Source organism: Netta rufina (assembly GCF_964035555.1).
Source record: "Netta rufina genome assembly, chromosome: 8".
NCBI lineage: Eukaryota > Metazoa > Chordata > Aves > Anseriformes > Anatidae > Netta > Netta rufina.
This window is the reverse complement of record NC_140131.1, coordinates 12,290,323-12,318,118: the sequence shown is the minus strand read 5'-3', so window position 1 is coordinate 12,318,118 and position 27,796 is coordinate 12,290,323. Positions and strand designations below refer to the sequence as shown.

Below are 27,796 nucleotides of genomic sequence, written 5' to 3'. Positions count from 1 at the left end.
TGCCTGGATTTTTGAAAATCAGACATGGAACTGTTTTGAGCATTTACTAAAATACTAGAACTGTCACACCTGAGAATCAGAACTCTGCTAATCTCATTTCATCGATCATCATAACATGTTCATCTGAGCATTGCTTGTAAGGTTTGGACTGGAGGTCATATTGAAAATAGGGGGGGTGTGAATACTAGAAGAGGACATACAAATCAATAAAACGCTTCTACTCCTTAAAAAAATAAATGGAAGTGAGCAAGCACAAAGTTAAAAGATAAAGGTGGTAAGAACAAGAGCTTACCTGACCCCACCTACTTATGTTATGTTACTTCCCAAAGTAAACATGGCATGAACCAAAACCAACCCAATACCACACCACCTGTTAAATGCACCCAATAGGCTTTAAAAAATTGTCAACATAGGTAATACAAGGAATGCTGGAATGGAAGAATGGAATGCTGATATCCTCACAACATCAAAAAGCCTGTACGGCAACAGGCACAGAATACCTCTGCATGACAAAGGAAAAGTTGAACATACCTTTCCCAACTCTTTCAACAGCTTGAGGTTATTCTATAGTTTGATATTGGGGGAATTAAAGAGATACTTTTGAAGTATGGGTTTTCATAGACTTGTTGAATAAACTCTGAAGTAACCAAATAATTTTGCTTTCTGTGGCACTTAAGCAACCCTTAAAAATTAGGGAGTGTTATATAATAGAGTATTAAAAATACTCTCCTCCCAACTTTGTCAGTTTTATTTCCATGTATTTTGTAGTTAAAGATACAGTAGGCTGCCTAGAATTCACCTGTCTCCCACATAGCCTTGACTAAATAAATACTCACGTGGTTTTTAAAATATAGCTTTTAATATTTCTCTATTGAAAGCGTGCTTGTTTCTTGGAAATCTTGGATTAGATAGCTATCATTGTTCCCTCTCATTTTGAAGTAATTCCATGTGCTATTTTTGAAGTGTATACTTTGTTACATCTCTCCAAAAAAAAAGAAGTACAAGGATTTCATACCATTCCTATAGTTCTTCTGTATTTTGAGCATGAAAACAGTTGGAAAAGTTTAGTTTGCTGTACATATGCCTCAAAATGCACAAGATACTGCAAATCCTCTTACCTGAAGATAGTTACAAAAGATGGTTCTAGTTTCTGCAAGTGTTTTTAAAAGTTGGACTACGGTTACAAGATCCTGGATTACAAAATCTCAATTATATTAGCATTTAAACAGACATACACGTTAGAATTATTTTTTTTTTAAGTTGCTTTTAGCATCTGCCATCATAACAAAAGATGAAAAGGAAATTAAAAAACAACTTTACACTTTTTACTTAAAAACCACATAAGAAATGCAATACAGAACATACTTTTTTTTTTTTTTAAACAAACAATATATAGCATTAACATTACATACAAGCACTAAGCAGCAAATTTTTCCCTTTGTGATACTGCTCCAGCATTTGTTCAGTTCCTTGTAGATCTAGGACTACAACAGACAATATACAAAGAGATCAGCAGTTGAAAAATTGACTCAAACAGCATCTCTCAGAAGTTCTAGTCCTTTGAGTAACAAAAAATGGGATTCTTTGTGCTTGTTAAAAAGCTATTGTAAATTAATTCCCAACTTCCTTATGATTTACTTTTCTGCAGAAAATCACTTACATGAAGATAACACTATTTCTTAAGCTACCTAACAGAGCAGGTAACTACTGAATTTCCACAGGCAAAGGCTGACAGCCTTTCTTTCTTCTTATGAAGAAAAATCTTTGAAATTGTTGCTAAACACTGTGTTAAGGTTTTAAACTCAAGTAATGAGAACATCTGCAAGGCATTTTTTCCACCAAAATTAAGCCACAATCAAGGGAACCAGCCCTAGTACTGTATTATAAAACTAGACTATTACAGCGGGCTCTCTTTCTCTATGCATCTTTCAACTCTAAAGACAGGTAAATAATATTTTTATTAAAAAAAAAAAAAAAAAGAATCAATGCAAGCACATAAAAAGTTTACGGGCAATCCCTATCCCATATTTTCTTAGGCATACTTTTCTTTAGGTAGTAGCTGGGCATTTTCTTCATTGATGGAATAAAGTTCAGTTTTTGAAAATAATGCATACTTGAGATCAGCGTGATCTTTAAAATATCTGTACTACAGTGTACTTCTACAGTGTTCTTTGTGCATCTTTCCACTCCATTAACCATTAAAGACCTACTTCCTATGGATTCAAGCCATCTCATCAGCATCACCCATCTTTGGGCTAAGCCTCATTTGCAAAACATGGTCCTTAATGCTGTCTTGTGAAAACTGCTACATCGAAGTTCACAGAATCCTTTAAGTTAGAAGCAACCTCTTGGGGATCATCTAGTCCAATACCCCTATGCAAGCATGATCAGCTAAAGCAGGTTGACCAGCACCATGTCCAGTTGGGTTCTGAGTATCTCCAGAGATGGAGACTCCACAACCTCTCTTGGCAACATGTTCTGGTGTTTGACCACCCCCACAGTAAAAAAAAAAAAAAAACAACAAATGCTTCCTTGTGCTCAGATAGGATTTCCTGTGCTTTAGTTTATGTACACTGTCTCTTGCCCTGTTACTGGGTGCTACTGCAAAGTCTGGCTCCCTGTCTTCATTCCCTCCTTTAAGGTACTTATAAGATCCCCCAGAGCCTTCTTTTCTCCAGGCTGAACTCCATCTCTCTCAGCCTCACTCCAGCGAGTCAGTATCTTTCTTCTGCTGGGGAGCCCACAACTGGGCACACTACTCCAGATGCAGCCTCATCACTGAGGAGCAGAGAAGGATCACCTCCCTTGACCTGCAGACAAAGCTTTCTAAGATACCATTGGCCTTGTTTGATGCAAAGACACATTGCTGGCTCATGTTCAGTTTGTTGTCTGTCAGGACCTCAGCCTTTTCTCAGCGACTCTGTTTACCAGTCCTTCAGCTCCCAGGGTGTACTGGTACCTGGACTTAACCCTCAGGAAGCAGGACTTTTTCTTCCTCACTGAACTTTCTTCTGTGTCCAGCTCTCTGGTCTGTCAAGGCCCCTCTGAATAGCAGCACAATCATATGGTGTTATCAACCACTCCTCCTGGTTCTGTGTGATCTGCAAATTTGCTGAGGGTACATTCCATCCCCTCATCCAGACCTTTAATGAAAGTGTTGAATAGTATTGGCCCCAGTACTGAGCCCTGGAGTATACCACTAGTGACTAACCTCCAAGCAGACTTTGTGCTACTGATTGCAATCCCGCTGCACCCATTCCTTCAGCCAGTTTTTAATCCAACTCTAGTGTCCACTTATCTAACCTGTACTTTGCCAGTTTGCCCTACGTCAAAGTAAACAACACGGACTGTTTTCCCGTAAACCACCAAGCTGGTCACCTCCCTGTAGAAAGCTATAGAGTTGGTCAAGCGTGATTTCCCCTTTGTAATTCTATCTTGACTATGGACCTCCTTGTCCTTCATGCATTTTGAAATGCTTTCCAAGTGGATTTTCTCTATCACCTTTCCAGGAATCGAGATGAAGCTGACTGGCTTTGTAGATCACCCGTTTTCTTTCTTCTTGTTCTTGAAAATAGTCTACAGTCTCACAGTCTACAGGAACCTTTCCCAAATTCTACAACCAAAGATAATTAATAGAGGCCTTGCAATGGTATTAGCCAGCTCCCTCAGCACTTCTGGGTGCAACCTGTCAGCCCTCATGAACTTCTGTACATCCAGTTTAAGAGCACCGTAGCCCAGTTCACCACCACCACTGCTCTTCCTTGTTTCAGGCTTCCCATCGAAGTCTCAGGGGCTTGGGATTCCTGAAGCCTGATTTTACTGATAAAGGCTGAGGCAAAGAAGGCATTGAGTACCCAAGCCTTAGCCATGTCATTTATCACCCAGCTTCCCTGCTGCATTTGACAGCAGGCCAACATTTGCTGTTTATGTACTTGTAGAATCCTTTCTTGCTGTTCTGCCTGTAGCCTGAGGAACTATCCCATGGCAAATGGCTCCTTTCTCCTCAAGCTGCATGTTCTTAGCTCAACTTGCAATGTAGTCCTCTCACGTTCTTGGGCAGTAAAGAATTTTTTTCACTTCACTGGGGGGCAGTTCAGGAGTCCAAGCTGATTCTCCCAGTCTATGCTTTGTGCAGTGGAAGGCAACATAACAAAATATTATCTTTTATATTTTGCAATTTCAAATATTTGTGCATGTGTGTATTTCTACTACTATGTCCAATTTCCATATAAACAGGTAATGTCATAGATACAGTAGGGATATTATGAAATAAAGTACTCGGACGCTCAAGTACTTCATCAGAAGTATGCATTGACTTTGTAAAAACTGACTACACTTTACATTAAGCAAAATACTGAATAAACTTTTCTGATTAGGAAGATCTAAAATAAAATGAGTGGTTTTCCCTGTAAATTATACTGCAGAAGTCATCCATGACTTGTACTTAACCCTTTTCTTCTCATGCAGCATTACAGTATTTCCCCCCACCCATCCCATAAACAAAAAACAAATATTCCACTAGTTGTTACAGATTGCACTTTTAAAGCACAGACTTGCCAGTCTTCTGCATTTCCAGTGTCCTGTTTAAACAGTTGACATAGTCTTCATTTTATGAAACTGGAAGATTTCGCCTAAGTACTTCTTTTGATGCTGGAGAAATGTTATCTGGGAAAACTACTTCAAACTCTATAATTAAGTCTCCACGTTGGTCAGGATTTTTGGGAAATGGCAAACCATATCCTATAATTCTTCGTCTCATCCCTGGCTTTACAACTTCATTTACTGTCATGGGTATGGTTCTTCCTTCTATTGTTGGCACGTTGATAGAGCTACCACACAAGGCCTAAAAAAAAAAAAAAAAAAAATCTATCATAAGAAAAAGGAGTTGGTTATAACTTCGATTGTACCTAAAACTGAATCTGGATTAATTACAAAAGACTAGCATTGCAAGGAGTATTTGCACTAAGACATGCAGAGATATCAGAACTCCAATAGTGCTCCTATCCTAAGGAGGCAAGGTTTCAATTTATCATTGAATGTTACAGAATTTACAGGCTTATGGTCACTAGAGAGTAATTGAGCTTATATATTCTTCCACAACTTTATCAAATAGAATGGTAATAGAGTACAGGGTGAAAACACTGCTTGCCACTGTTTTCAAGTCTTTAGTAGCAAGTCTCCACAGAGACTTCTCAATCTCCTCTGCATATTTAGAATCCTGTTCCATTTTTAATTTTTTTACATTGCATGGGGGTTTACTGTAACACTTCATCAACCTGTATTAAAAATGGCAGAATGACATTTAAATGTCTATAAGAGACATCAAATTTGAGAGTTGTCTTAGACAAGCATTTGCAATGCTAAAAGCAAAGCAAAGACTATTTTGGTACACCAAAATAAAAACATCACCAGGAAAACCAGGCTGTCTCCTGCTCTACTCAATGGTTTGTTTACATTAATTACTAGGATCCCTGATAGACATTGATTCCTCCAAGTTATATAACAGTGCAGTATGGCTAAATGAGCTTTTATCTATGAAGGAACCGTACTATTCATGTCATCATTAAACATTGTCTTTTCTCTCTCACTGACCCTATTTTAAGTGCTTCATCTCATTTCAGATACATTTTTAGCTAGGAATCCTTTAAGAAGGGAGCTCATAATATGCACAAATAGTTCCTAAGGCAAGCTTGCTTCTTCACCTAATGCTAATTAAGAAAAAAAACACAAGACACTCAGCTACATTCATTTTTCAGTTATGACTATTTCAAGCCTTCAGACTCTGAAGAACTCTCCCCAGTTGTCTGATTTTTCCTTCTCAAAGCCAGTGTGTTTTGTTCTTGGAACAGAATTTAAAAAGGCTATAGCATTCTGTTGTTATATATAGCTCCTGTGACACCTGTTCACAATAATTTATCCTCATGAAATCAATCTCTACCTACTTTGAAATCACACTGAGATAACTTATGACATAAAAAGACAGGCTTAAATATTTTCATTGCCAACGAATTTTAAGACATTTCTACTTTGTTCTATTGTAATCAGATCACACAAGCAAGGAGCATGCCATATTGGATGTATTTATTAATCCAACCTAACATATATTGTTCTAGAAAGATAAATTACAAAGATTTAAGCCATTAACAACTTTCACTTTTACCCTTTCACCCTCGTTCTTCTCTACCTCTATAAACAGCTTGAAATAGTACTCCATTTATATAGAAACAGCTAGCATTTCCACTATAAATAACTATACTCTGTAGCCACATTTTGACTTCAGAAAAGAGATGCTCTCTAAAAAAAAAAAAAAAAAAGAATAAACAAAACACTTCATTGCTGTCATTTAGCTTTTGCTGTGTAGCTACTGTACCACATAATGGGTTTGAACACTGAGTTACACCAGAAGAGACACTTACCTCCCTTAAGCTGATCTTAACAGGATAGATAATATTTGATCCATCTCTCTTGAAATGCGAGTGAGGTTTATCTTTAATGATGAAAACAATGTCAGCTGGAATTGTGTTGGGTGTTTCATCACCTTCTTTTGGAAAAGTGATTTTAGTGCCCTCTTTCCATCCTCTTTTTATCTCAATAGTGAGAATTTTGTCCTCTGTTCGGACACTTCTACCATCTGGGTTCAGCCTTTTACGTGAAATCCTCATCCTTTTTGTGCAGCCATGATATATCTCTTCCAATGACACCTTAAGTTCATGAATTACAGGTGGATCTTGTTTACGACGTAATTGGCTACCAACTGTATTCCTTTCCCTTGGAAAACCATTCATACTGAAGCTGGTGAAGGATCCAAATGGATCACCATCCACCTCCATGTCTTCAGTATCTCTGCCACCAGGCATCCTCCTTCCAAAGAAGATCTCAAAAGGATTTGTGCCACCGAAGAAAGCCGCAAACGTAGCATGTGGGTCACCATGGAAGGAGTATCGGAAGGTACCACCCTGTCCATCAGGTCCTCCAGCTCCTCCCTTCAGACCTAAATTAAACAAGGAAGTAAAATTTTAAAAAAGAAAACTTATATTAATATTCCATTTATTGTTAAGTACAACAGTAGATATCAGAACTGACAAGACAATGTCTTCACAGTAGAGTGAAAAGACTCCTCTTCAATGAGAACTGAGACCATTCAGTGTCAAGCAGTAATTCATACATAATGTTTCTCATATGCTCCACAGTTCTACTCAAATCCAGTGTTGAACAGCTTTACCTCTGTTTTCCTGCAATTCAGTTTGAGAATAAAGTAATATAATGGGCCAGCAGCTGTAACACTTCTTTAATTTTCAACTCAGAGTCCCAAACTTATCGCAGCTTGTGGTGCTACGATATGAAGCGCAGAAGAAACTCGGGAACAACTTTCCATCCAGCCACAAATAAAAATAGCTTAAACGTTCTTAAGACCTACAAAAACATTGTATATACACTGACACTGTACCTGTGCAAATAAATTACGGTGTTCTCAAATAACTCTCTATCTTCACCAAGAAGATATTTACATTTAACTTTCTTGATAAGACTTCCCTTATGATTCTCAATGGCTGGTCTTTCATACTTCCTCCTCCCCCATCCTAAACCCAGCTAAAATCAGTTTCAAATACCTCTCCCAATAGGTTCTCTACCTATTTCCTCCACCTAGATAGTACATTGCAGCATTTCAGAACACCAGAACACTCTCTCAAACCTCTAAGACTAAAAAAATTGAAGTTTTCGTAAGAGATGAATTTCTAAACTCATGTTTGGCTTTTTTTTTTTTCCCAATTTTAACTTATTTTTCCTTTCACAGGAGCTCAACACTACGCCTACAATAAAATTTGAGGGTTTAATTTTATGGAAGCATTCATTCCCTGAATTTGAACTAAGTCTTTTTACCTGCATTTTAGAATCTCTATGTACAACTTTAATACTAGTTATCAACAGTAACCAAGACAGATGTTAAAAATCCAGGTGTCTTCCCCACCTCAGTACCAGATCCTTTTAAAAGTACTTAGCAATGTGTAGTAGTACATCCTTGCGTCACAATACTGTTCATGTCAAACAACCAGATCAGTGAATCCAATCTGTGATAATGGAATAACACCTCCAAGAATAGCTAGCCATAAGTTTTTATTGAAGGTACATCAAGTTTCTAGTTATAAGAAATGCTGAGGTTTCCTCCTTCCTCTTTCCTACCCCTCTACCTTTCCCTCAGAACTGCTAATTATACTCTCAGAAGCAACAGAAAAGCTTACAGAACAACTGAGTCATCAAGACATTTCCGGAAGTGGATACAATTAATATTATGCCCGAAATAAATAGAAATCCATGTTTTGAACATCTAGATTCAAGTATGCAATGCTATAATGCTAAAGGCTGCATTGCTTTATGTTTTACATCAAGCTGTCTGGAGAAAATGTCAAAGACGGCATTTTGGGAAAGTAGTTAGGATGAGCTACTGCACAAGAATCTAAAGTGTAATTGAATCCACAAGGTAAGTAGTTCTATAATAATATACAGAAAGGAAACCATAGAAGAAAGAAATACAAGATGGTAAAAGACCCAGGTGACAGCAAAAGTCTCTAGTATCTAAACAAGCACCATTTCCCTAGAATGTTTCAAAAACAGCACTAGAGCCTTTGGACACCTGCAGCAGAACAAAAAGCTGAAAAACTGCATCACCTGTAAGAGCTGAAGACCTTCTACATGAATTGATGGGCATTAATAATTGTATTAAGTCCTACAGATGACAAAGTGCCAAACCTCACTATAAGAACCCACAATTTCCAGCACAAAAATACTCCTAAGTGTCCTCTGTTAATTTAAAAAAAAAAAAAAAAAAAAAAAAAAAAAAGCCCTGAGCAAATGGCAATGAATGAGTGGGCCTCCTTGTTAACACAGAAGGAACTATTTCATCTGGAACTTCTGATACCAATACATTTAAGAGGAGGGTTGTTAACATCTTCCCCTGTTGCTCAATCCTCTTATGACTGAGGCAAAGTCATGTCGGTCAAAAAAAAAAAAAAAAAAAAAAAGTCATCTTCTCCAGATAACCATTTTAGGATAAAAATGACATTTCTGAGGCCTCATTCTCCTGGCATGTTATCACTGTTTACAATTAAAGCTAAAAAATTGTTCTGGTATTTCATGACATCAGCCAAATTCTTTCCTCTCCAGGCAAGAAGCCAAGAACAACTACAGACTGGACACCTGGGCTTCTGCTCAGGGCTGCCCTGCTGAGATCAAGCAGACTGCCCTTTACCAAAAATCTTAAAAAAGAATCTGTCAAGCTCTCCAATTGCACCTCAAGAAGTGTTAGAGCAAGGGAAGACAGCGGTACAGCAAGATCCCAGAAAACTCTTCGTGGGTGAAACTCTTTCAGTCCGGTGACTTTTTGCCTGTCAAGTATTTGGGGCTTTTAAAAACACAAGAACACATTAACATAAGAAATTAAAACTAATTAAGCTGTGAAATACATTTTACATTAAAAATCTAATAGAAATGAGTCAAATATCAAAGTAGTACAGCTACATTGCCAAAAACTCAATACACTGCATTTCCATGCATCATCTACATTTATTTTGCTTCTTTCAGTACAGCAAAAGTGACCATTCACAGACAATAACAGACATACATACCTTCTTCTCCAAACTGATCATAAATGTCTCTCTTTTTGGGATCACTCAGCACTTCATAAGCTTCTGCAATCTCTTTGAATTTTTCCTCTGCGTGGGGAGATTTGTTCTTATCTGGATGCCATTTAAGGGCTTGTTTTCTGTAAGCCTTTTTGATATCCTCATCAGAAGCCCCTTTTTCAATTCCCAGAATAGAATAATAATCCTTCCCCATCCTGAGAGTTGAAGGAATTTAGATTTTTCCTTGCTATAAAGAAACCAGTATCCAGTGTCTCAGCAATGTAGAGATGCTAGAGAAGGAAAAATAAAGACAAAATTTGGAAATGAAACAAACAGAACAAAAATCAACAAACTGATACGTTAAAGAAACGCTAGACAGCTTAGCCGTATTTCATTCCTTCCCCTGTTGCTCATTTATAAATAATTATACACACAGGATAAGGCACAGCCCTCTTCAGAGTCCTCCCCTCTCCACTACGTGTCTTGGCTCTTTCTAGAACGACAAATAGTGCAGGACGTCACTTCCCCAGACTGCCTCCGCTGAACAGTCAGCACAACTTGCTTACTCTCAAGTGCACGCACACACGCGTGCAAGTTGTTCAACTATTTCCTCCCTCCTGCTCAAGCAACTAGAAAGTTTAAACGTTCAACAGGGTGATACAGTGCCTTTCACCAACAGAGCTGAATCCACCCTGGTTTAAAGACATAACTACCCCAAAAGTAATTCAGTAGCCCATACAAAATAATTATAGCATTTTACTTCAGTTTCTGTAGAGACAGCTGTACATACAACTGCTTTCCGAATGTATCATCAACATGGATTTGTATCCTTTCCAGCAAGGACTGCAAAATATTTTACACCCAAGTTAACTACAAAGCTTTAGAAAGGCTAACTGCATTTCTTTAAAAAATAAAATTAAGCTGCTCTCAGCTGCAGTTGACTGCAGCCAAGTACTATTAAACAGTAAGAAATCAAACCTGAGAGGAAGAAGACAACCAAATGATGATTTACCACAACTCAAGCCACTCAAAGCAGACCAAATACGGTTGTTTTGTTGGTTTTACCCCTCACTCTACACAGAGGCAGTATTAAGACTGTTATGCAAGTATAACCGCATATCAAGGAAATACTAACATCTCATCAGGTGAATGCTAACAGAAGACGACTTGATGTCTATAAATTTGAACTCCATATTGTAAATCAAATGTAAGTGAAATTTAAGTATTTAAGTTCAAATTTAAGTATTTAAGTGTTTCTGATGCTCTGCAGAGAGAATGGCAACAAGCTTCAACCTGTAAGACTTCTTTTGGTTCTTATTTAAGAAATTATCTTCGCTTTTCAGTACTGCAATAAACTTCAAGATTGATTAGCATAACTTGGAAAATGCTCCTTCCTGGAACAAAATATTACAAGAAGCCAATTTTAGTCATACTTAGAAATTACCTGTAAGATGACATCTCTTAGACTCAATCATCTTCCTTTTAATGCTACAAAGCTTAAGAAAGGGAGCATATAGCAGCTAAAGGACCATCAAACTCTAGAAGAGAATGCAACTTTTGATTTGGAAAGCATTATATTTGAAGTTTGTTTCCAGAAATTGCTCTGCTAGGGGACTAACCAGAAAAGATTGAAAATTTTGTCTAAACCAGACTGTTACAAAGAGAGATTCCCTCCTCTCCCCACTATGTACAATCACCCTATTCTCCACATCATATTTACTCTTTTCCACTTCCTGTACTAGAATTGACCAGACTCCTGGTACCTGGGATTTGCCTTTTTTCTTAATCCCCTTGGAATACAAGTGAGGATGAATACAGAACAGTACAAAGATGAGGTTTCTTCACTGTTTGAAAGAGCTTGAATTTGGCATACCTATAATTATTTCAAATCCAACATAGTAATATAGGAATAGGGTTCAACACTGGAACCCTTTGTCACCAAATCTTTAAGGACTGATCTACATTTTTGGAACTCTGGGAGCCACAAGGTTACAGAATCCATTCTCTTAACAACTGAAGGAGGAGGTTGTCATTAAGCTTCACAAGGGGCTAGGCTTTTACCAGTTACCCATTTCTTCCTGTCTTTCTTTAAAATGTACTGGTTTGGGTAATTTACTATTCCAATAACTTCTTGTAGACTCACATCCTAAATTCAGTGTTTTTCCACTAACAAAACCTTAAAGCAGTAGGTGCAATAGCTTGAATTAAAACAGGACTTTAACTGATTTAATTTAAAATACACTATTACTCTCTAAGAAGCTACTTTACTTGCAAGTATGACAAACCACTATCCAAACCCAACAGTCACTAACTCTAAACTACAACAGCAAACAAACTTCATCACTATTAATACAAGATTTAGAGCAGCCTTAAATTCTCTTGCAAAACTAGTAGAGCAAGGAGTTACAATGCTTAGCTGTGCTTCCATCACACAGCAACCTCCAGCAAGGTCAGGTCTTATATCACTTGAAGTACTCCCACCAAGAGTCTGAGAAGGACCCTGTACTATTTGTGTCACAGTGTTGATGCATCATAGAGCTGTCAGAACAGTAACACCTCATATTAGTCTCAGGACTATTTTTCATTAGGTTTTTCAAAACTTCCAGTCAATGGAAGTGGAAGAAGGTATATATGCTAGTTTGAAAATAATATTTTCCCCATTGAAAATATTAAGTAGCTATCAAAAGAATATCTAAGGAGTTGCAATTAAAAAGGGTATGGAGGGGACTTTTTAAGACATAATAATTAACTTCCTAGGTTTCACTGAAGAACATAATAGTCAGGATTTCTCCTTTCATCAAAACTTTAAAGTTTTGACACTGGAGTGGAAGAAAAAGTTACACTGGGACTTTTTGCTGACAGTCAGTGAGTAAAAGCTCAGGCATCCTTTCTCTCCTTGCAGAGGGGAACATGCTATTCTGGCGCTGGTGCCAAGTTATACCCTAATTAGGTAAGTTATTCCCTAAAAATGAAAAGCCTTAAGATTCTGAGTAAGGTCCACAGTAACAACTCCACTATTTCTACTTTCTGCCCTGCAGGAGATCTTCACAGCAGAATTAATTCACAGCTTACACCCTCGTATTTTCTAAAAGTTGATGGGTTAACTGAAACACTTTCAGAAAGTATGTTCCTGCTTTCTCTCCATAGCAAGACCTTCCTTTTATCATACAATCAGAGATTATAGATAGGCTGCAGTACCTCTCACATGTTTATCAAGTTCTTTAAACAAATTGTAATATAAGTTGTGGCATACGCATCTTTCATAATCAGTGGAACAACTAGAATTGTTTCAACCCCAGCGTGCACAAGTTGAGTATCTAGCAATCACACTAATCAGACTGGCACTTCTTCAGATATCCATTCGGTAAACATGCTAAGTTTTTACATCTTCCAGTCTTTGAGTATTACAGCAGTTTCAAGGACAGATAAAATCACAACTGGTAGGTTTTTAAAACTCTGAATCTTCATTGTTCATTTTGTTATTTAACCCACATTCCCCTTCAACAGTTATTAACATGAAAACAAAATCCTTCATGCACTGTCCACAAGAACTCCTGACCCTGCAGTCCTTTCAAATAAAGGCACATGACCAGAAAACAAGACACCTATCAAGAAGAACTATATATTTCATGTTATTGCTATAGTCTAACCCTGCCTGCTACCATATACATAGAATCAGAAGCATTTAAAAAAAGCTGACTGTGGAAAGATCGTGCTTCCCATATGTTTGAGTAAGTTTTGTGTTGTTGTTGCTTTGTTTTTGTTTTTAATGCCTGAATGAGTATTCTCTATAAAAAAAGAGATAAGGTCATCACCTAGGGTGGGACAACTGAATTCATTTATGGAATCATTTTATTCTTTACAAATTCCTGCATTTCCACTTCCTTTGCAGTAGTATTTGGAACCATCATAGGGTATTTTGTTAGTAAGTGCATTTCAGTCACCTCTTACTTCAGATGTCGACGCTTTGTGGCCAAGTACCAGAAGCTAAGTGCACTACAAGCATACCTGCTCATGCACACAATTTTAGTTGTGGCATACTGGTATGCATCCTCAGCCTCTACTTGGACTTTTATTTGAATTTTTACTTAAAGGAGGGATGGTTGCTGTAATCTAATTTGTTTAACGAGCATTAACAGTACACAACCTGATAGATCCCATGTAGCCAAGCCTGGTTGCGGCTTCCTTTATGTGACAAGCCAGCAGCACTGCATCCTGCAACTTACCAAAGCCTTCTAGAAGCAAGCTGCTAATCTGAGTATCTATAAATTAGTAAAGCCATCATCGAAAACTCGAATTCGGAGTGCTCCTAAATGAGTGCTAAGCAAATGCTCAAACATAAAACTCCAGTAATGGAGTGGAGTCACAGCAAAGTGCAAATATGTAATAAATTAAATCCACCAGTTAGTTACCATTCTTCCTCATCCTACCATATCCACTCTTCTGATTGATATACCCCAGTAAGAACCAATTCTCCACCTGTTTACAGTCATACACAACAACTGCATTCCAGTACTGTACTATCAAGTAAAGTCTATAAAGCTGTTGCTTTTACTTTGGCAGAAAATGGGTTTACAGAATTCATTGTGTTCACTGTTCACAATAGTATGAGACAAATAAATTGAAATTGAAGAGTTTAAACACTGGTAGAACAACTTCTTCCTCCCAAACACCTGATCCCATGGTGGGGGAAGGAACGGAAATAACAGAATATTCCAGATGCCTGTGCTGTATGATATCTCACATTACAGAAGCATGTGAAACATGGCTTACATGATGAAAGAATCCCAGCTTTCTGAAAATATTACTCAGTCCACCTCGCATCCATATCCTTTCAGGGGGTATGTTACTTAGTAAACACAAATGAAAAGCATACTTCTGCAGACATCCTCTATACCAATAGTCCCAGCCTTTATTCTGAAGCATATGTACAGACCAAGTATCAGTAATGTTTAAGCATCTGATTCTTGTAGGATAAAGTGGAAAAAAAATCAATGTAGTGGAGATGTTTTAAGACACATAACCAGAGCTGCAATCTATATAAGTCTGCTTCTGATGCTGCGTGCCATGCTGAAGCATTAAAACACTAAGCGAAGATGTTACCCAGCTGTTTATCTACAAGAGATGCCTAACAAAGATCATATCTTCTCTACAACATATCACTGAAAATGTTATATTTAAATTTAATTAAAGTCCACATACACTTCTCTGCTTTTTCTAAATTCTACTAGAATATTGATCTAAATGCCCTGAAAACCAAAAGGCACGAGAGTCTCATGCCTCATTCCTTAACTCCAGAAGATTAATTTTAAATCCATACAAAACTTGCCTAATAAACCCTTTTCTATTGACGGAGAATTTTGTTTGCTCTTCAGTTAAGAAGTGGCATTCGTTTTTGTAATAATATTTTTTTAAACTAAAAATGTTTCTGAAATACACAAGCTGAAAACTGTTCTTTCAACAGCCCACCTTCACTCTGAGAATGAATCCAACTACTCATTCGGTATTCTACCTCAGTTATTTTAAAGCAACAATTATTTTACTGAAAGACTATCTTTCCCATTATTATTCTCTCTGAACTACCATAGCATTTGTCCATATAAGTTAGACTATACACCGTAACTTCAGCAGAACAGCAGGAGGACGGTCCTACCACTTCCAGATCTTAGAACAGTTACATTGATAAGGTTAACTTCAAAAAACGCAATTAATTCAAAGCTTAAATAAGAACAACTGAAATTGATTAGGATACAGACAAGGAAACATTCACACTAACAGACACTGTGAACTGAAATTCTAGGTTAACCATACATTAGTACCAGTACATGGTTATTTTAAGGAAAAGTTCCCAAGCAGACCTGCGTCCTTTTCTGAAGCTCAATAAAAACACTCCTATTCCTATTAAGTTAAGCCACTGCTTTTGCATTCCTCACTTACTGAACCTCAGACAAAACTGAAAGACACAACTAGATCACAGAACAAGTTAAAGAGCAAACAAAACCACAACGGCAAATTCCAGACAGATCACAACTATAAATATACATGCGCACATAAATGTCACGGCAGAGGAGCCAAATCCCTACCCAAAAAAGCTCTTTAACAATTAAGTAGTATAGTATTTGCAAACCCATGTGAATTAATGGAATAAGTTAATATTTGTCTAAATGGATTTGAACAAAGCACATCCATATGCAACAGTAAATTTTCTGAAAGAGCATCCATGATCTTCCCAGAGGAGAAAAACACTAACGATGACTTTTCCCCCCTCTTCAACCATATGTAGTTGTTATAAGCTATGTTAATACTTGGGGACTATGCATAAGACCTCGTACATACAAACCACATTCACGAATGCATTTAGTGTTTTACCACAGAAGCATTCAGAACTTTGTCTCATTTACAGAAACACATTTCAGAGCCTACAACAGAAGAAAACAGTTGATATTTATATATCTAACAGAACTTGCCAAAGCAAGCCTGCAGAGAGTAAATAGCCCTTTCTAATCAATCAACAGCTCTAAAAGAAAAGCTTCACTTCATATTAGTCATTCACTTCATATCCAAGTAACTACATACAAATTTAAATTTCACTTCTGTTCTCTGTAGGCATACGCTGCTACTGTGATATAAGTAGAAAGTTCCTTGTACAAAAGGATACTGGTAATTATACAAGTGAAAGACCACATAAAATTTTTAAACAATAGAATGATCAAGTTACAACAGATTGTAGTATTAACTTTGTTAAACAGCATATTTAAGGGCACACTTTTTGTATTTTCATGTTATACCTTTATATATATATATATTTTATATATATATCTTTGAAATACTCTGATCAAAAAATACATCAGAGTGCACCATAAATATTTATGATAATTTCTTTTATGTACTAAATATATTTTATATATATCACTGATATGTTTATATATATTTTTCCTGAGACACATGCAACAATACAATTTAATGCATTTCACCATTGAAGCTTACAGTAACAAGACTTTTTATTTCCTGATTTTTTATTTCTTCACAGATTAAGAAAGAATAGACCTATTCCTATAAAACATGACTATACATTAGCCCCGGAATTCACATTAGGGATGTATCTAAGTCACTGTTGAACACTACTTGATAGGAAACATCCCTACAGTATGTTCTATATTTCAAAGTTGATACTATTGTCTGAAGATCTGGCTTGATTATTTTTGTCTTAAGACAACATATTAAATGAAATTGTAGGATACAAAAGTTCTCTAAGATAATTAAATTTATTATATTGAAGTTATGCCAGCCCCAGCAGCTCCAACAAAAACATAATTTATACATTCATAGTATCTGCTTCAAAAATACTTTATAACATTACTGAAATATATGTGAAGTTATGCTCCCACCAACAGGGCAAAGAATGCTTTTCTAAGGTCTTTTATGGGAAGTCCTACTTTAAACTTACATTTCAGAGTCAGTGTGAATTTGCAGGTCAAGTTCAAATGTTAGAACTCAAAAAGCATATTGCTATCACCCAGAGATATGCTGCTACCACTTCTGAACTTTCAAAATGAATTCTTCAGCTCATGATTCAGAAAGGCTTCAGTTTTATTTGAAAACCCTACATGAGAAAACAGGTACTCTTAGCAAGTAATTTAAAGTTACAAAATAACAAGAAAAATAGAGTTAAAATAGACCAAAAGCTACAAATGCTACTCACAACTCAAAGTGTCCATCACTTTCATCTTAAGACAAGACAATTTACTCAACATCAAGTTCTAGAATTAGGTTCTCCTCTTCATAAAGTAATTCTTGCTGCTATTTATATCATGACCTGCATGAAAATACATGCAACACTAGGAAAAAAAAAAGAAAAACTGCTCTAAGTCAGATAGATTTTATTCTAAACATGGTTACAACTATCACCAAAAACATGAGTAGGACACTAGTCATACACATACTGATCCTTCATCACAACATACCAAACTTATAGGTCAGCATCAAGGAATTGCCTTCTCATGCCTGATTCTTGCCTTCTAAGTCACAATCTCTATCAAAGCTGAAGAGCAAGAATACACTTGAAAGAACTTTCTAAGTTTCACTTCCCACGAAGTGGGAACGTTCATCACCTTACAAGCAGGCAAAGTTCTTAGAACTCTGTTATGATGCAGCATGTTGATGAAACACAACTAACTTACCCCTACTTCACAATGGCACCATTAACTGGTTCAGTCAAGTATCATGTTGGACATGATACCAAAAGGAAATAGAGGATGGTCACACAAAGTATTTTCACTTACAGATTAAGGCTTCTCCATTTTTAAACAACACAGATTCCTTACATTCTTTTCAGCATTCATTTCAATTCTCACCCACATAGAAGTCTCTACACATGGCCTCTTCTTCAAAAGCAACTTGATCCATCACCAGGTAAAAAAGCCAAAACACAAAAACATATAAGAGGTTCCCTCACACCGCTGGCTAGGCCTATTTATCACACTCACTACCACCAGCTTCAAGGGGTTATGACATCATCTCCATACATAGTTTTGTAAACATCTATACACACAAATGCTATGTGTTGGTATGGAAAAACATCTTCTTAGACTTCTTACTGTTGTCACCAAAGGAAAAAAAATATGGAATCTGAAGATGTATTTCACCCATGAAAACATTTTGACAAGATCCACACAATTTACTACTAAGTTTAGCAGTTAAAGGCAAAGAAAGCAGAAAATGTAGTTGAAAAATATCTTCAATTTTACATATAAGCCTGTATTTTCAATGACTACTATCACTGAGACTCCAGGAACACTGTCCTGACACAGCACATATGCACATGGAGAGGTGGCCTTGATCACACACCATCATGTACCCATCAGGTTTCTCCCATGTCCACAGGATCTACAAAATGATGGAGCAAAAGGGGATGTATGAACTAAACTGCTTCATGATCTACTCCAATCTACACCAGAGCTACTAAGTGAAACCAGTAGAAGCCAGTTTCAAAAAATAAAATTAAGAAATTTTGTAAGTGGTAAAATTCCCTGCCAAAGGACAATGCATACTCCAAAATAGTTTGAGGGGACACTTAAAAAAAATAAAATAAAATAAAAACACAAGGAAAACATTGAAGAGATCCACTAGAATTTACCCAACAGAGAAACCAGAGTGGGAATTCTCAGAACAATAAATATACAGAACCTAGAAGGTGGAAATGAAAACTATGAGTTTGCTTTATTTCCACTTCCCCCAAAGCACCTACTTAACAGGCACTTTTGAATGCAAGCTACTGGGCTAAACAGGCCACTTAATGGACAACCTGCCCATCATTCTCTTGCTGATGAACACCCTCATTAGATTCATGAAAAATCTCTACGTAATGCAATTCAGTCACTTCCATGTTTTAAAGAATTAAAATTTTACAGCACAGAAGCTTAAGCTGCAAGCACTGGCACTACACAATCAACCTCAGGGGCATACAAATGCTGTTGAAACATATGGGCTCAGCCAGACAGTAAAAGTCTGCTTCACCTAACATATTAGGAAGAAAAAAACGTGTTTGGATACTCTCTATATTACAAGAAAACATGCTAGAATTAGTAGAGTATGTTTTTGTATGAGCATTAAGGTCATTTATTAGTATTGTCAAGGATATTATTTTATATATATATATATTTATATATGTGTGTGTGTACATATACTAGAAACACATTGTTTAAAACCACCTGGAAATTATAAACCAGAATACCACTGGTGACCATGCTACCTCCTCTTTCTCTCCTGCCACCTCTCCATCTGTCCTTATGAAACAAAGCAACAACCGCCTACAGGTTTTCCAGCAGCTCATGCACAAAACCTTTAAGAGATATGTAAACAGACTCCTACTCTCATTTTCCTACATGACAACGTTTATTATACAAACCTTGAATAAAAAAAATATTAAGTTTATTTAAATTGCTTTCCACCTAAGTGAAACGATGAGGGGTATTTTCCAAAAAAAAGAAAAGTGTTTGAAAAAAAAGTTATTTGGAAACATCTTTACTAGTGGAACTAATTACCACTTTTAAAAAAAGTACAGAAAAGCATGACTTAAGATTGCACAGTGAATGTATTCAGCCCCACTCTTGCAGCACAGAAGAAATAAAAAAGTTTCCCTACAAGCACAGACCAAACAACCAGCTCATACGCTGCTTCTGCAGGCCAGCATTCTCCACCCCATGGACCAGGGCCAGCTGGCACAAATCGGAGCAGCACTTGCTCTGGGTCAGGCTGGGACTGGACAAGAGGCCAACCAGCTCAGAGATCCTGGGAACTATGACTGGCTCCCTACCAGTTCTTCCACCGAATGAGTCCCAGTGTAGGAGAACTGACCTAATGGTAGTGGTATGTACAGATTAACAGGAAAAGGACAATGGAAAAATAGTGCTAATTCCCACAATAACCCTTGCTAATTTGCCTTGAAGAAATTAGAAGGGAGAAAAGACTTGAAGAGAAAGCACTTAAAATGCATTTTGATAACCTACATATAGTTATCCCAACTACCTTATCACCCAGGAGACATTAGAATGAGTAGGCTGTTACAAAGACTCTCTATTTCAGTGGAAGTAGCATACATCAGCTCCTCTTTTAGTCTTTCACCTGCAGAAAAGAGAGGGCATGTGCCACCTATAACAATGTTTTGGTGTTTACATTAACTATGGTAACAATTCCTTCATTCACACAAAAGGATTCCTAAGGGGTTTCTTCCACCAAACAATATAATTAACGACCTGTTGTCTCAACAAGAAGGCAGGAGAGAGTTCAGGGCACCTGGAGAATGACTAATAGAGAAACTGCAAGACAAATAATTCTACTTGAAAAAGCAACTCAGCTACACTGTATCGTTTTCAGTTGCTGTTATTGTCAAACACAATGACGGTTATTAACACATCACTGAATATTAACACATCGCTGAACGGCACACATTTTTGCTGCGGACATGTGACCCAGCTGTTCTTACATAAGCAAAAGGAGATGGTCACACTAGGCACTTTTTCCAGTGTGCTCATCACAATCCCACCCAGCTGCTCTGATTCATGCAGCTCGTTCTACATGCAAAGTTGAAAGTATACAGACAAGAATTTGGTAAGGAGATGTCAGAACAACTTTGTTTCACTTGAAAGTATCAACATCTCTAGACATTTGATTCGAATTGAAACAGTAAGAATGTCCTTCTGTTCACCTACAGTAGACAAATACAGGTAGCCCTAGTTACATTTATTAGAATTTACTTCAAGAGAAGCCAGAACAGTTGTTTATGACTCTTTCAACTGTTTCTGACATACCATAGCTCAAACCAGGTTTCTTGGGGGAGGTAGGAAAACACAACTACCTAAAATCTAGAAGAGTTTTGGGAAAAGATGGAAGGGGGAAGTCTGACAGACCTACTTTCAGTAATCTCTTAAATGGCTTTATTACTCCAGATGAACTAATGCATGCTGGGCTAAGAGGAAAAGAAGGTACAACATAGGAAGATGAACAATTAAACAAACAAAAAAAAAAAAGTCTAGATGGAGCATGTTCTGAAGAAATAGCAAACCTCATTTTCTGTCTACTAACAGACCATAGAAGTTCTGTAGTCTCATGAAAATTCTCCCCCAAATAATGAAAGTTTGAACCGTCTTTCTAGGACTCACTACCATGGAAAGACATTTTCTTTTTCACCTTTTCCCTGCTCCTCTTAGAAAAAAGACGGCAGAAAGAACAGTGACATTTGCAAATTAAACTATCATTTCTGTGACTGTTTAATGAAAATATTACTCAGAATCAGCTTACTCATAGGACATAATCCTAACAGACAACAACCAGTACAAAAAAAAAGAGAGATCTGTTTAGATTCTCCATAAAATTCAGTCAAAAGATGTACATATGTGTACATACACACACAAAATCTAAACTTACAGAACCTCCTGCTTTCTTGCCGTGATGATACATAACTGATTTTATTTTTGAGTGAGATCTGAGATTAACACAGCAATATTTATCCCTTTCCAATCCTATGCAACATTGTTATGGAGGTCTGGGCTTTCAATGATTACAACAAGATACTTTCAAACACCACACTCAAGTGGCAATTAGACTAGCTTCCCCTAAGAAGCCTTAGGATATCGATTTATTAAAGAAACGATAACTATTCTCATCCATAAGCTTCCCTGAAAATATTTCCCCCCTAAAACACACATATAATTCTTGCAATAAAGAGGATTTTCAGTTTAGACAAACCTGTTTTAGTTGTCATTTTAGGGACTGAAGAGATTAGTCATTTAAGAGCTTCCAAAGCATTTATTCCATTTTCCCTTCCTCCCTCTCAGGAAAGACTTTTTTTTTTTTAATTGACTGATTAAGCACAATTTGGTTAAGCATAAGTTGGTCTGGCTCACAAATTAACAAAGCTGTTAGCTGTAATTAAACAGTATCAGAAAGCATACTACTAAGGATCAGGCCTATAAAATAGGCAAACACACCAATCACTCCGAAGTAATTAAGATTTTCAAAGAATTACAAAATAGTTGAGGTTGGAAGGGACCTCTGGAGATCATCTAGTCCAACCCCTGTGCTCAAGCAGGATCCCCTGGAGCACATGACCCAGGATTGTATCCAGACAGCTTTTGAGACTCTCCAGGGGAGACTCCTGCGGGCAGCCTGTTCCAGAGCTCAGTCACCCTTGCAGTAAAGAAGCTTTTCCTCCTGTTCAGACTGAGCTTCCTGTGCTTTGGTTTGTGCCCATTGCCTCTCAGCCTATCGCTGGGCACCACCGAGAAGAGTCTGGCCCCATCCTCTTTACCCTCCCTTCAGAAACCTATGTACATGGCTCAGATCCGCCGAGCCTGTGCACCTCCAGGCTAAACAGGCCCAGCTCCATCTGCCTTTTTTCACACGAAAGGTGTTCCAGTCCCATAATCATTCCAGTAGTCCTCCGCTGGACCTGCTCCAGGACTTCCATGTCCCTGTCGTACCAGGGAGCCCAGCACTGGACACTGCGCTCAAGGTGAGGCTGAGCAGAGGGGAAGCATCACCTCCCTTGACCTGCTGCCAGCACTCTTCCTAATGCAGCCCAGGACACCTCCTTTCTTGACCACAAGGGCCTGGTACTGGCCATGGTCAACTTAGTGCCCACCAAGACCCACAGGTCCTTCACCACAGAGCTGCTTTTCAGCAGGTCAGCCCCCAGCTTGTCCTGGTGCACGTGGTTATTCCTCCCCAGGTGCAGGACCCTGCACATGTGTCTGTTGTATTTCAAGAGGTTCATCTCTGCCCATCTCTCCAGCCTCTCGAGATCCTTCTGAATGGCAGCCCAGCACTCTGGGCTATCTGCCACTCCTCCCAGTTTTGTATTATTAGCAAACTTGCTGAGAAGGCACTTTATCCCTTCATCCAAGTCATTTTCCCCACTTTGAGATGAGGAAGTTGAATATTATAACCTTAAGTCAACAGACACTTACAGCTTTAGTAACAGGATTTGGATGCACCTTCTTCAGTGTTCTGCTGAAGAATACGATACACTTCTATCCTCTACAGCTGCTGCTACATTAACTTGGTCTTCCTTTTAAAAAAGAAGCCCACATTCAGTCCCCATTTCTGCCCTTCTTAATCCCTACTCATACTCAAATACCATGCCTCGCTCTACCAACCAATCTATTACAAGCAAGACCTTTCACACTTCTGCCATCTGGGAGGAGTTTTACAGATGTTAACAGCAAACAAACGCTCTGGGCTCTCAAAGCTTTCCTTCCCATGACTTCCACAGAAAAACATCCAGCTCCCGTGAGCGGGTAGGACACTGGAGACTGATGAGCACACTACCATGCCAACTGGTATTCTTCAGCTGGCCCTGCACTACGTTGTGCAGAGATCACTAGACGGTGATCCGCTGTCTCATTGCATGTTGCAATTGTATTCAAGGCAGAACTGCATGTTCTCTCATTAATCTTTCTGTAATTGTGATGGTGGCATAACACATTTGGTTGCCTTCTGTCAGCTAATAAAAGTTTCAGAGGTTAGATTAATCTTTTATTGCTCAACTGTCTTCAACCACAGAATAAAACTGGTGAGTAGACCTCAACAGAAACATTGGTGCAAAGACCCCTTCTCCCCTTTTAAGCTTTACTATTAAATTCCCTTTCATCAGGTTCATCCTGCTTATACCTTTAACCAAAGACATATGGAATAAGAACCACAGCGTAAAATGTGCAAAACACACTAAGGAATCTACAATACCTACACAGCTTTGTTTCAAATGCTTAATACAGCATGACATTTTTGCTAAGAAAAGCACCACAACTAAACGTAAGGAAAAAAAACCCTGAACAACTGTTGTTGTGTTTTGTTTTTTTTTAAGCTTACTATACATAAGTTGGTACACAGGGGACCAGAAATGGGCATAGGGAGCAAATTTGCTCTTCCCCTTCCACAAATGATTTTTCCTATCCCCTCCAAATCCTCAGCAGCAACCCATGCCTCTGTCTGGAATATAGCACAATAGATGTATTTCCTGAATAGGAACATGCAGCTGGCCCACCACCTCTGGAATCCTGGGTAGGTGAATCCTGTGTGGCAACCTTCCTACTTCAAGCTTAAAAACCATTCCCAATGAACTTCATCTCTCTCAAAAGATGATCTAATTATAAAGCATTGCAAAGATTCTGTAGGCAATTTAAGTTACACTTTAGTATTACCTTTTCACAAATACATTCTCTTTCAGGCCCACTTTGTGACTGAAATTTGGAATTACTACTTCAATGTACATATGGTAAACACAGAAGCTTATGACAACAGATCAGCTCTTGTTTGGATATTGAGCATGTGCTCAATCTCCTCTCAGGAGTTACATAAGAGGAGTTTTCTACTGGTAGTACTGCCGATCCTGGACACCCTTTGCCAGTGCAGGAACACCAGCTGACAGTTAAGATCTGAATCTCCTGAAGTGATGAAATCAGCAGAAGCCAACTGCAAATTTCCCCAGCCCAACAATGATTTGCAGAAAGCAGAGTGGGTAAAACTACCACAATGGTTTAGAGACTGTCATCACTTTTAGTGCTGTTCAGCATACTGAGGCAAAGTCAAACCACCACATCCAGAGATGTACAGAAAGAACTCTGTAAGAAAATTTAATTCTTTATCTTATGACCCATTGAGAGGTGACCTATCTGGTCACCATGGACCACCAAAATTAAAATATATTGTTTAAAAATAAGGAACAGTCCTCAAAGAAGCATACACTGAAGTACCTCAGCTTACACAGAGAATTTGGGTTAGTTCCACACTTACACATTTATACTTCTACAACAACTGAACTGTTTTTTTTAGAACTGCCCCAAGTATCTTTTTGTAGAAGTAAGGACTCCTTAACACACAGAATTAATTAATAAAATAGAAATGCTTTCCTTTTTCAGAACTCTCCATTATTAAGTTTGTGATTATCCACCCTGTACATATAAAGTTTTCTGACTTGTCACAGTTTTGTTTCTTTTTTTTTTCCCCAAATCATCTGTTTCTTAGTAACTACATTTATCAGAATGGTCTACTCCGATGATTACTGAAAAAAAAGCGTGGCCTGAATACCATGAGAGATGTCATTAAGAAGCTTAAGGGAAGACACCCCTCTCCAATCTTTAAGAAATACTGAAATACATTTTAAAGCTATGCTTCCGTTACCTCTTAAGTTGTCCACTATCTAATTATTAAAATTTCAAAAGTGGTAGATTTCTCAACTGTATATATTTTCTTAGCAAGATGTTACTGTAGAACCAAAGCTTATTTTACACAGCAAAATCAAAGTCCTCTGGCTCTAGAAGCACAGTGCAAATACTTGTTTACCAATCCACTTAATTTAATTTCTTCGAAGGCAGATTTTGAAAAAACATGCGATGAGTAATTCTGCAAGTGAGAAAGCATCACAGCCTGGTGTGTATTGCTATACCAAGTCAGAAAAGCACTTGAAAGAATGTTGCAGTCAGCAGTGTTCAGGGATTAGATCCCCACCCCACTGAGAAAAAAGAGAGAAGGAATTAATCGCATAGTGGTAATTTTTCTCGAGGGAAGTAACATTTAATAACATGAAACGTAGACAGTTTTTAAGAGGCATGGGTTTCTAGCTGATAAGTGTTAAGTGCCATCATGGGAGATATAAAAGCAACTCTACCTGTTGACAAAGGCCATTAGATCAACTTAAGAATGCTGTGAATAAGGACCTAATATTTGTACAGGATAACATGTAAGATGTTGTTCCTCTGTAATTTGCTAAGCTTCATCTTCTAACTACCTGGAAGGTCTAAGACAACAAATATACTGCCTTCAAGAATCTGGAAGGTTAAGGAATCATACATACACTAAACCCGTCTTGCCACTTTCAAGTGAAGAGGCACTTTAAACACTAGCAAAAAGCTGGTAAAAATTCTCAAGTTAATACTTACCTTTAGCTGCTAGTGAATCTAACTAGAACACTTTTAGTAGCACAAGTCCTTTCATTAGGCCAATACACATCCACTTTGAAATGTCATTAGCATTACACAGCTGCTGGCTCATCTCACAGAACTTAACAGTCATTACCACATTTCATAACAACAAAAACAAAGGACGCAGAAGCTCCACATCTTCAAAGAAGTGACAAACCATAAAAGACATAGCCAGCAGCCAGTATTATATTCAACTCATTGGTCAACTACCATCACTCAACTTATTTATCTGCATAGCCTGGCTGGTATACATAGCCAACTTCACAATAACAAAGGAAACGAAAAAAAAAAAGTTAATGCTCGAAGTATTGTTTTGAAAGAACAAAGAGTCATGCACGAAAATAAAGTTTCTACTTTCCCAAAGCTATTTTTACTCCTTGTCTTCTTCCCCCACATTAGCACAACTAAATTAACATAAAGCATACGCCAATTCTTCTGAACAGGCCTTTTTTAGCAAAGGTATCTGAGCAGCAAGTTTCACTTCGTTCTAGTTATATAATATAATTTGCCTACGTGCACATACAGATTTTAGTTTTGTGGAAAATAAATATATTAGTCTTAAAACTCTATTGAGCTATACCACTTCATAAACTGTATAGAAAGAAAAAATCTAGCATGTTTTCAGTCTCCTTTGGCATAGTTACCTAGACTGGAGATGCAGGATAATCTGACCTCAGCAGCAGCACCATATCTTAAGGTGTTTCTGCTGCCTTTTCTATTACCGAGTCACCTGCTAGAACAATCCTGGTTATAAACAGCCAGAACTGAAGGGGTCAGCAAGAAACTAGGAACTTCTTAAGACAGCATGGGACTACAAGGCTAGTCACAAGAAAAGTCAACACAGCACACTCTTAAACAACTCCAAACAAAGTTGTTCCCTCCTTGCATATAGAGAAAAACGACGTGAAGTCCAAATCCAGAGACTCTTCACACTTCAATTTAAAAATACATATATTTTTTTAAAAAAACATATTAAGTTAACGTAACCCCTGATGAAGGTTACGCATATAGCTTTAAAAGAGTGCAAGCCTTTCCCTCGGCACAGCACAGGGCAGCAAGCAGCCATACAGCTTGGCCGCCCTGGCTCTCTGCCCAGGCTGAGACCATACCTTCGCAGCGCCCGGGACGGTTATTCCCCCCGGAGCCTTCGCTCCGGGACAGTTATTCCCCCTCGCTCCCAGGCAGGGCCCAGAACAGAGCACTACCAGCTCCAGTTTATGATTAAAGCTTACGCTTGCTCAGCCACGAAAAAAAAACAAACAAACAGCTGTCAGAGCCATGCGATAGCGGCGAGGGCTTCAAACCAAGACACAAACAACCGAGGCGCGGGGAAGGGCCCCACGGCCAGACGTAAAGAGAAAAACTTATTATTTTTTCACAGCTTTCGTGCGTCACGCGGAGGGCAAACGGGCAGCGCCCGGCTGGGGGCTGCGGGCAGCACAGCTCCTCTTAACGGCCGGATAAGGGAGAGAAGCAGGCACCCGGGCGTTAAACGTCTCCCCGGGCGTTAAACGTCTCCCGCCCCTCCCCGAGCACTCACCGCCCGCCGCCGCCTCAGCCGCTCCCTGCCCTGCCCTGCCCGGCCCGCTCCTCAGGCACTGCTCTCGCTCGCCCCCAAGTCTCGCGAGAAGTACCTCTCCCCATCCCCTCTCCCCCCCCCCCCAAGCCGCCTCTCTCACCACGTGACGCTCCCAGCCC

At 38.3% G+C, this 27,796-nt stretch overlaps 1 protein-coding gene across 3 annotated transcripts; it reads right to left on the bottom strand.

Annotated features, from left to right (window-relative positions):
• Positions 1-1,303: 1,303 nt before the first annotated feature.
• Positions 1,304-27,796, bottom strand: DNAJB4 (DnaJ heat shock protein family (Hsp40) member B4). 3 transcript variants are annotated; one of them, XM_084291128.1, is made up of 4 exons: positions 27,778-27,796; positions 9,624-9,910; positions 6,417-6,991; positions 1,304-4,843 (listed from the first exon to the last, which is right to left on the bottom strand). In XM_084291128.1, the coding sequence occupies exons 2-4, from the start codon at positions 9,832-9,834 to the stop codon at positions 4,610-4,612; spliced, it is 1,020 nt and encodes a 339-aa protein (XP_084147254.1). In that variant the 5' UTR covers positions 9,835-9,910; positions 27,778-27,796; the 3' UTR covers positions 1,304-4,609. The 3 variants fall into 3 exon arrangements, with proteins under 3 accessions (XP_084147254.1, XP_084147252.1, XP_084147253.1); XM_084291126.1 differs by lacking the exon at positions 27,778-27,796 and adding an exon at positions 27,639-27,691; XM_084291127.1 differs by lacking the exon at positions 27,778-27,796 and adding an exon at positions 17,068-17,135.

What these genes read in the sequence shown, in the direction of transcription:
- DNAJB4 (XM_084291128.1), bottom strand. Translation starts at nt 9,834, where the DNA reads ATGGGGAAGGATTATTATTCTATTCTGGGAATTGAAAAAGGGGCTTCT. An exon ending in TGATCAGTTTGGAGAAGAAG is followed by an intron (nt 6,992 to 9,623) that starts GTATGTATGTCT and finishes TGTTTAATTTAG; the next exon opens with GTCTGAAGGGAGGAGCTGGA. An exon ending in TTAAGATCAGCTTAAGGGAG is followed by an intron (nt 4,844 to 6,416) that starts GTAAGTGTCTCT and finishes TTTTTTTTTTAG; the next exon opens with GCCTTGTGTGGTAGCTCTAT.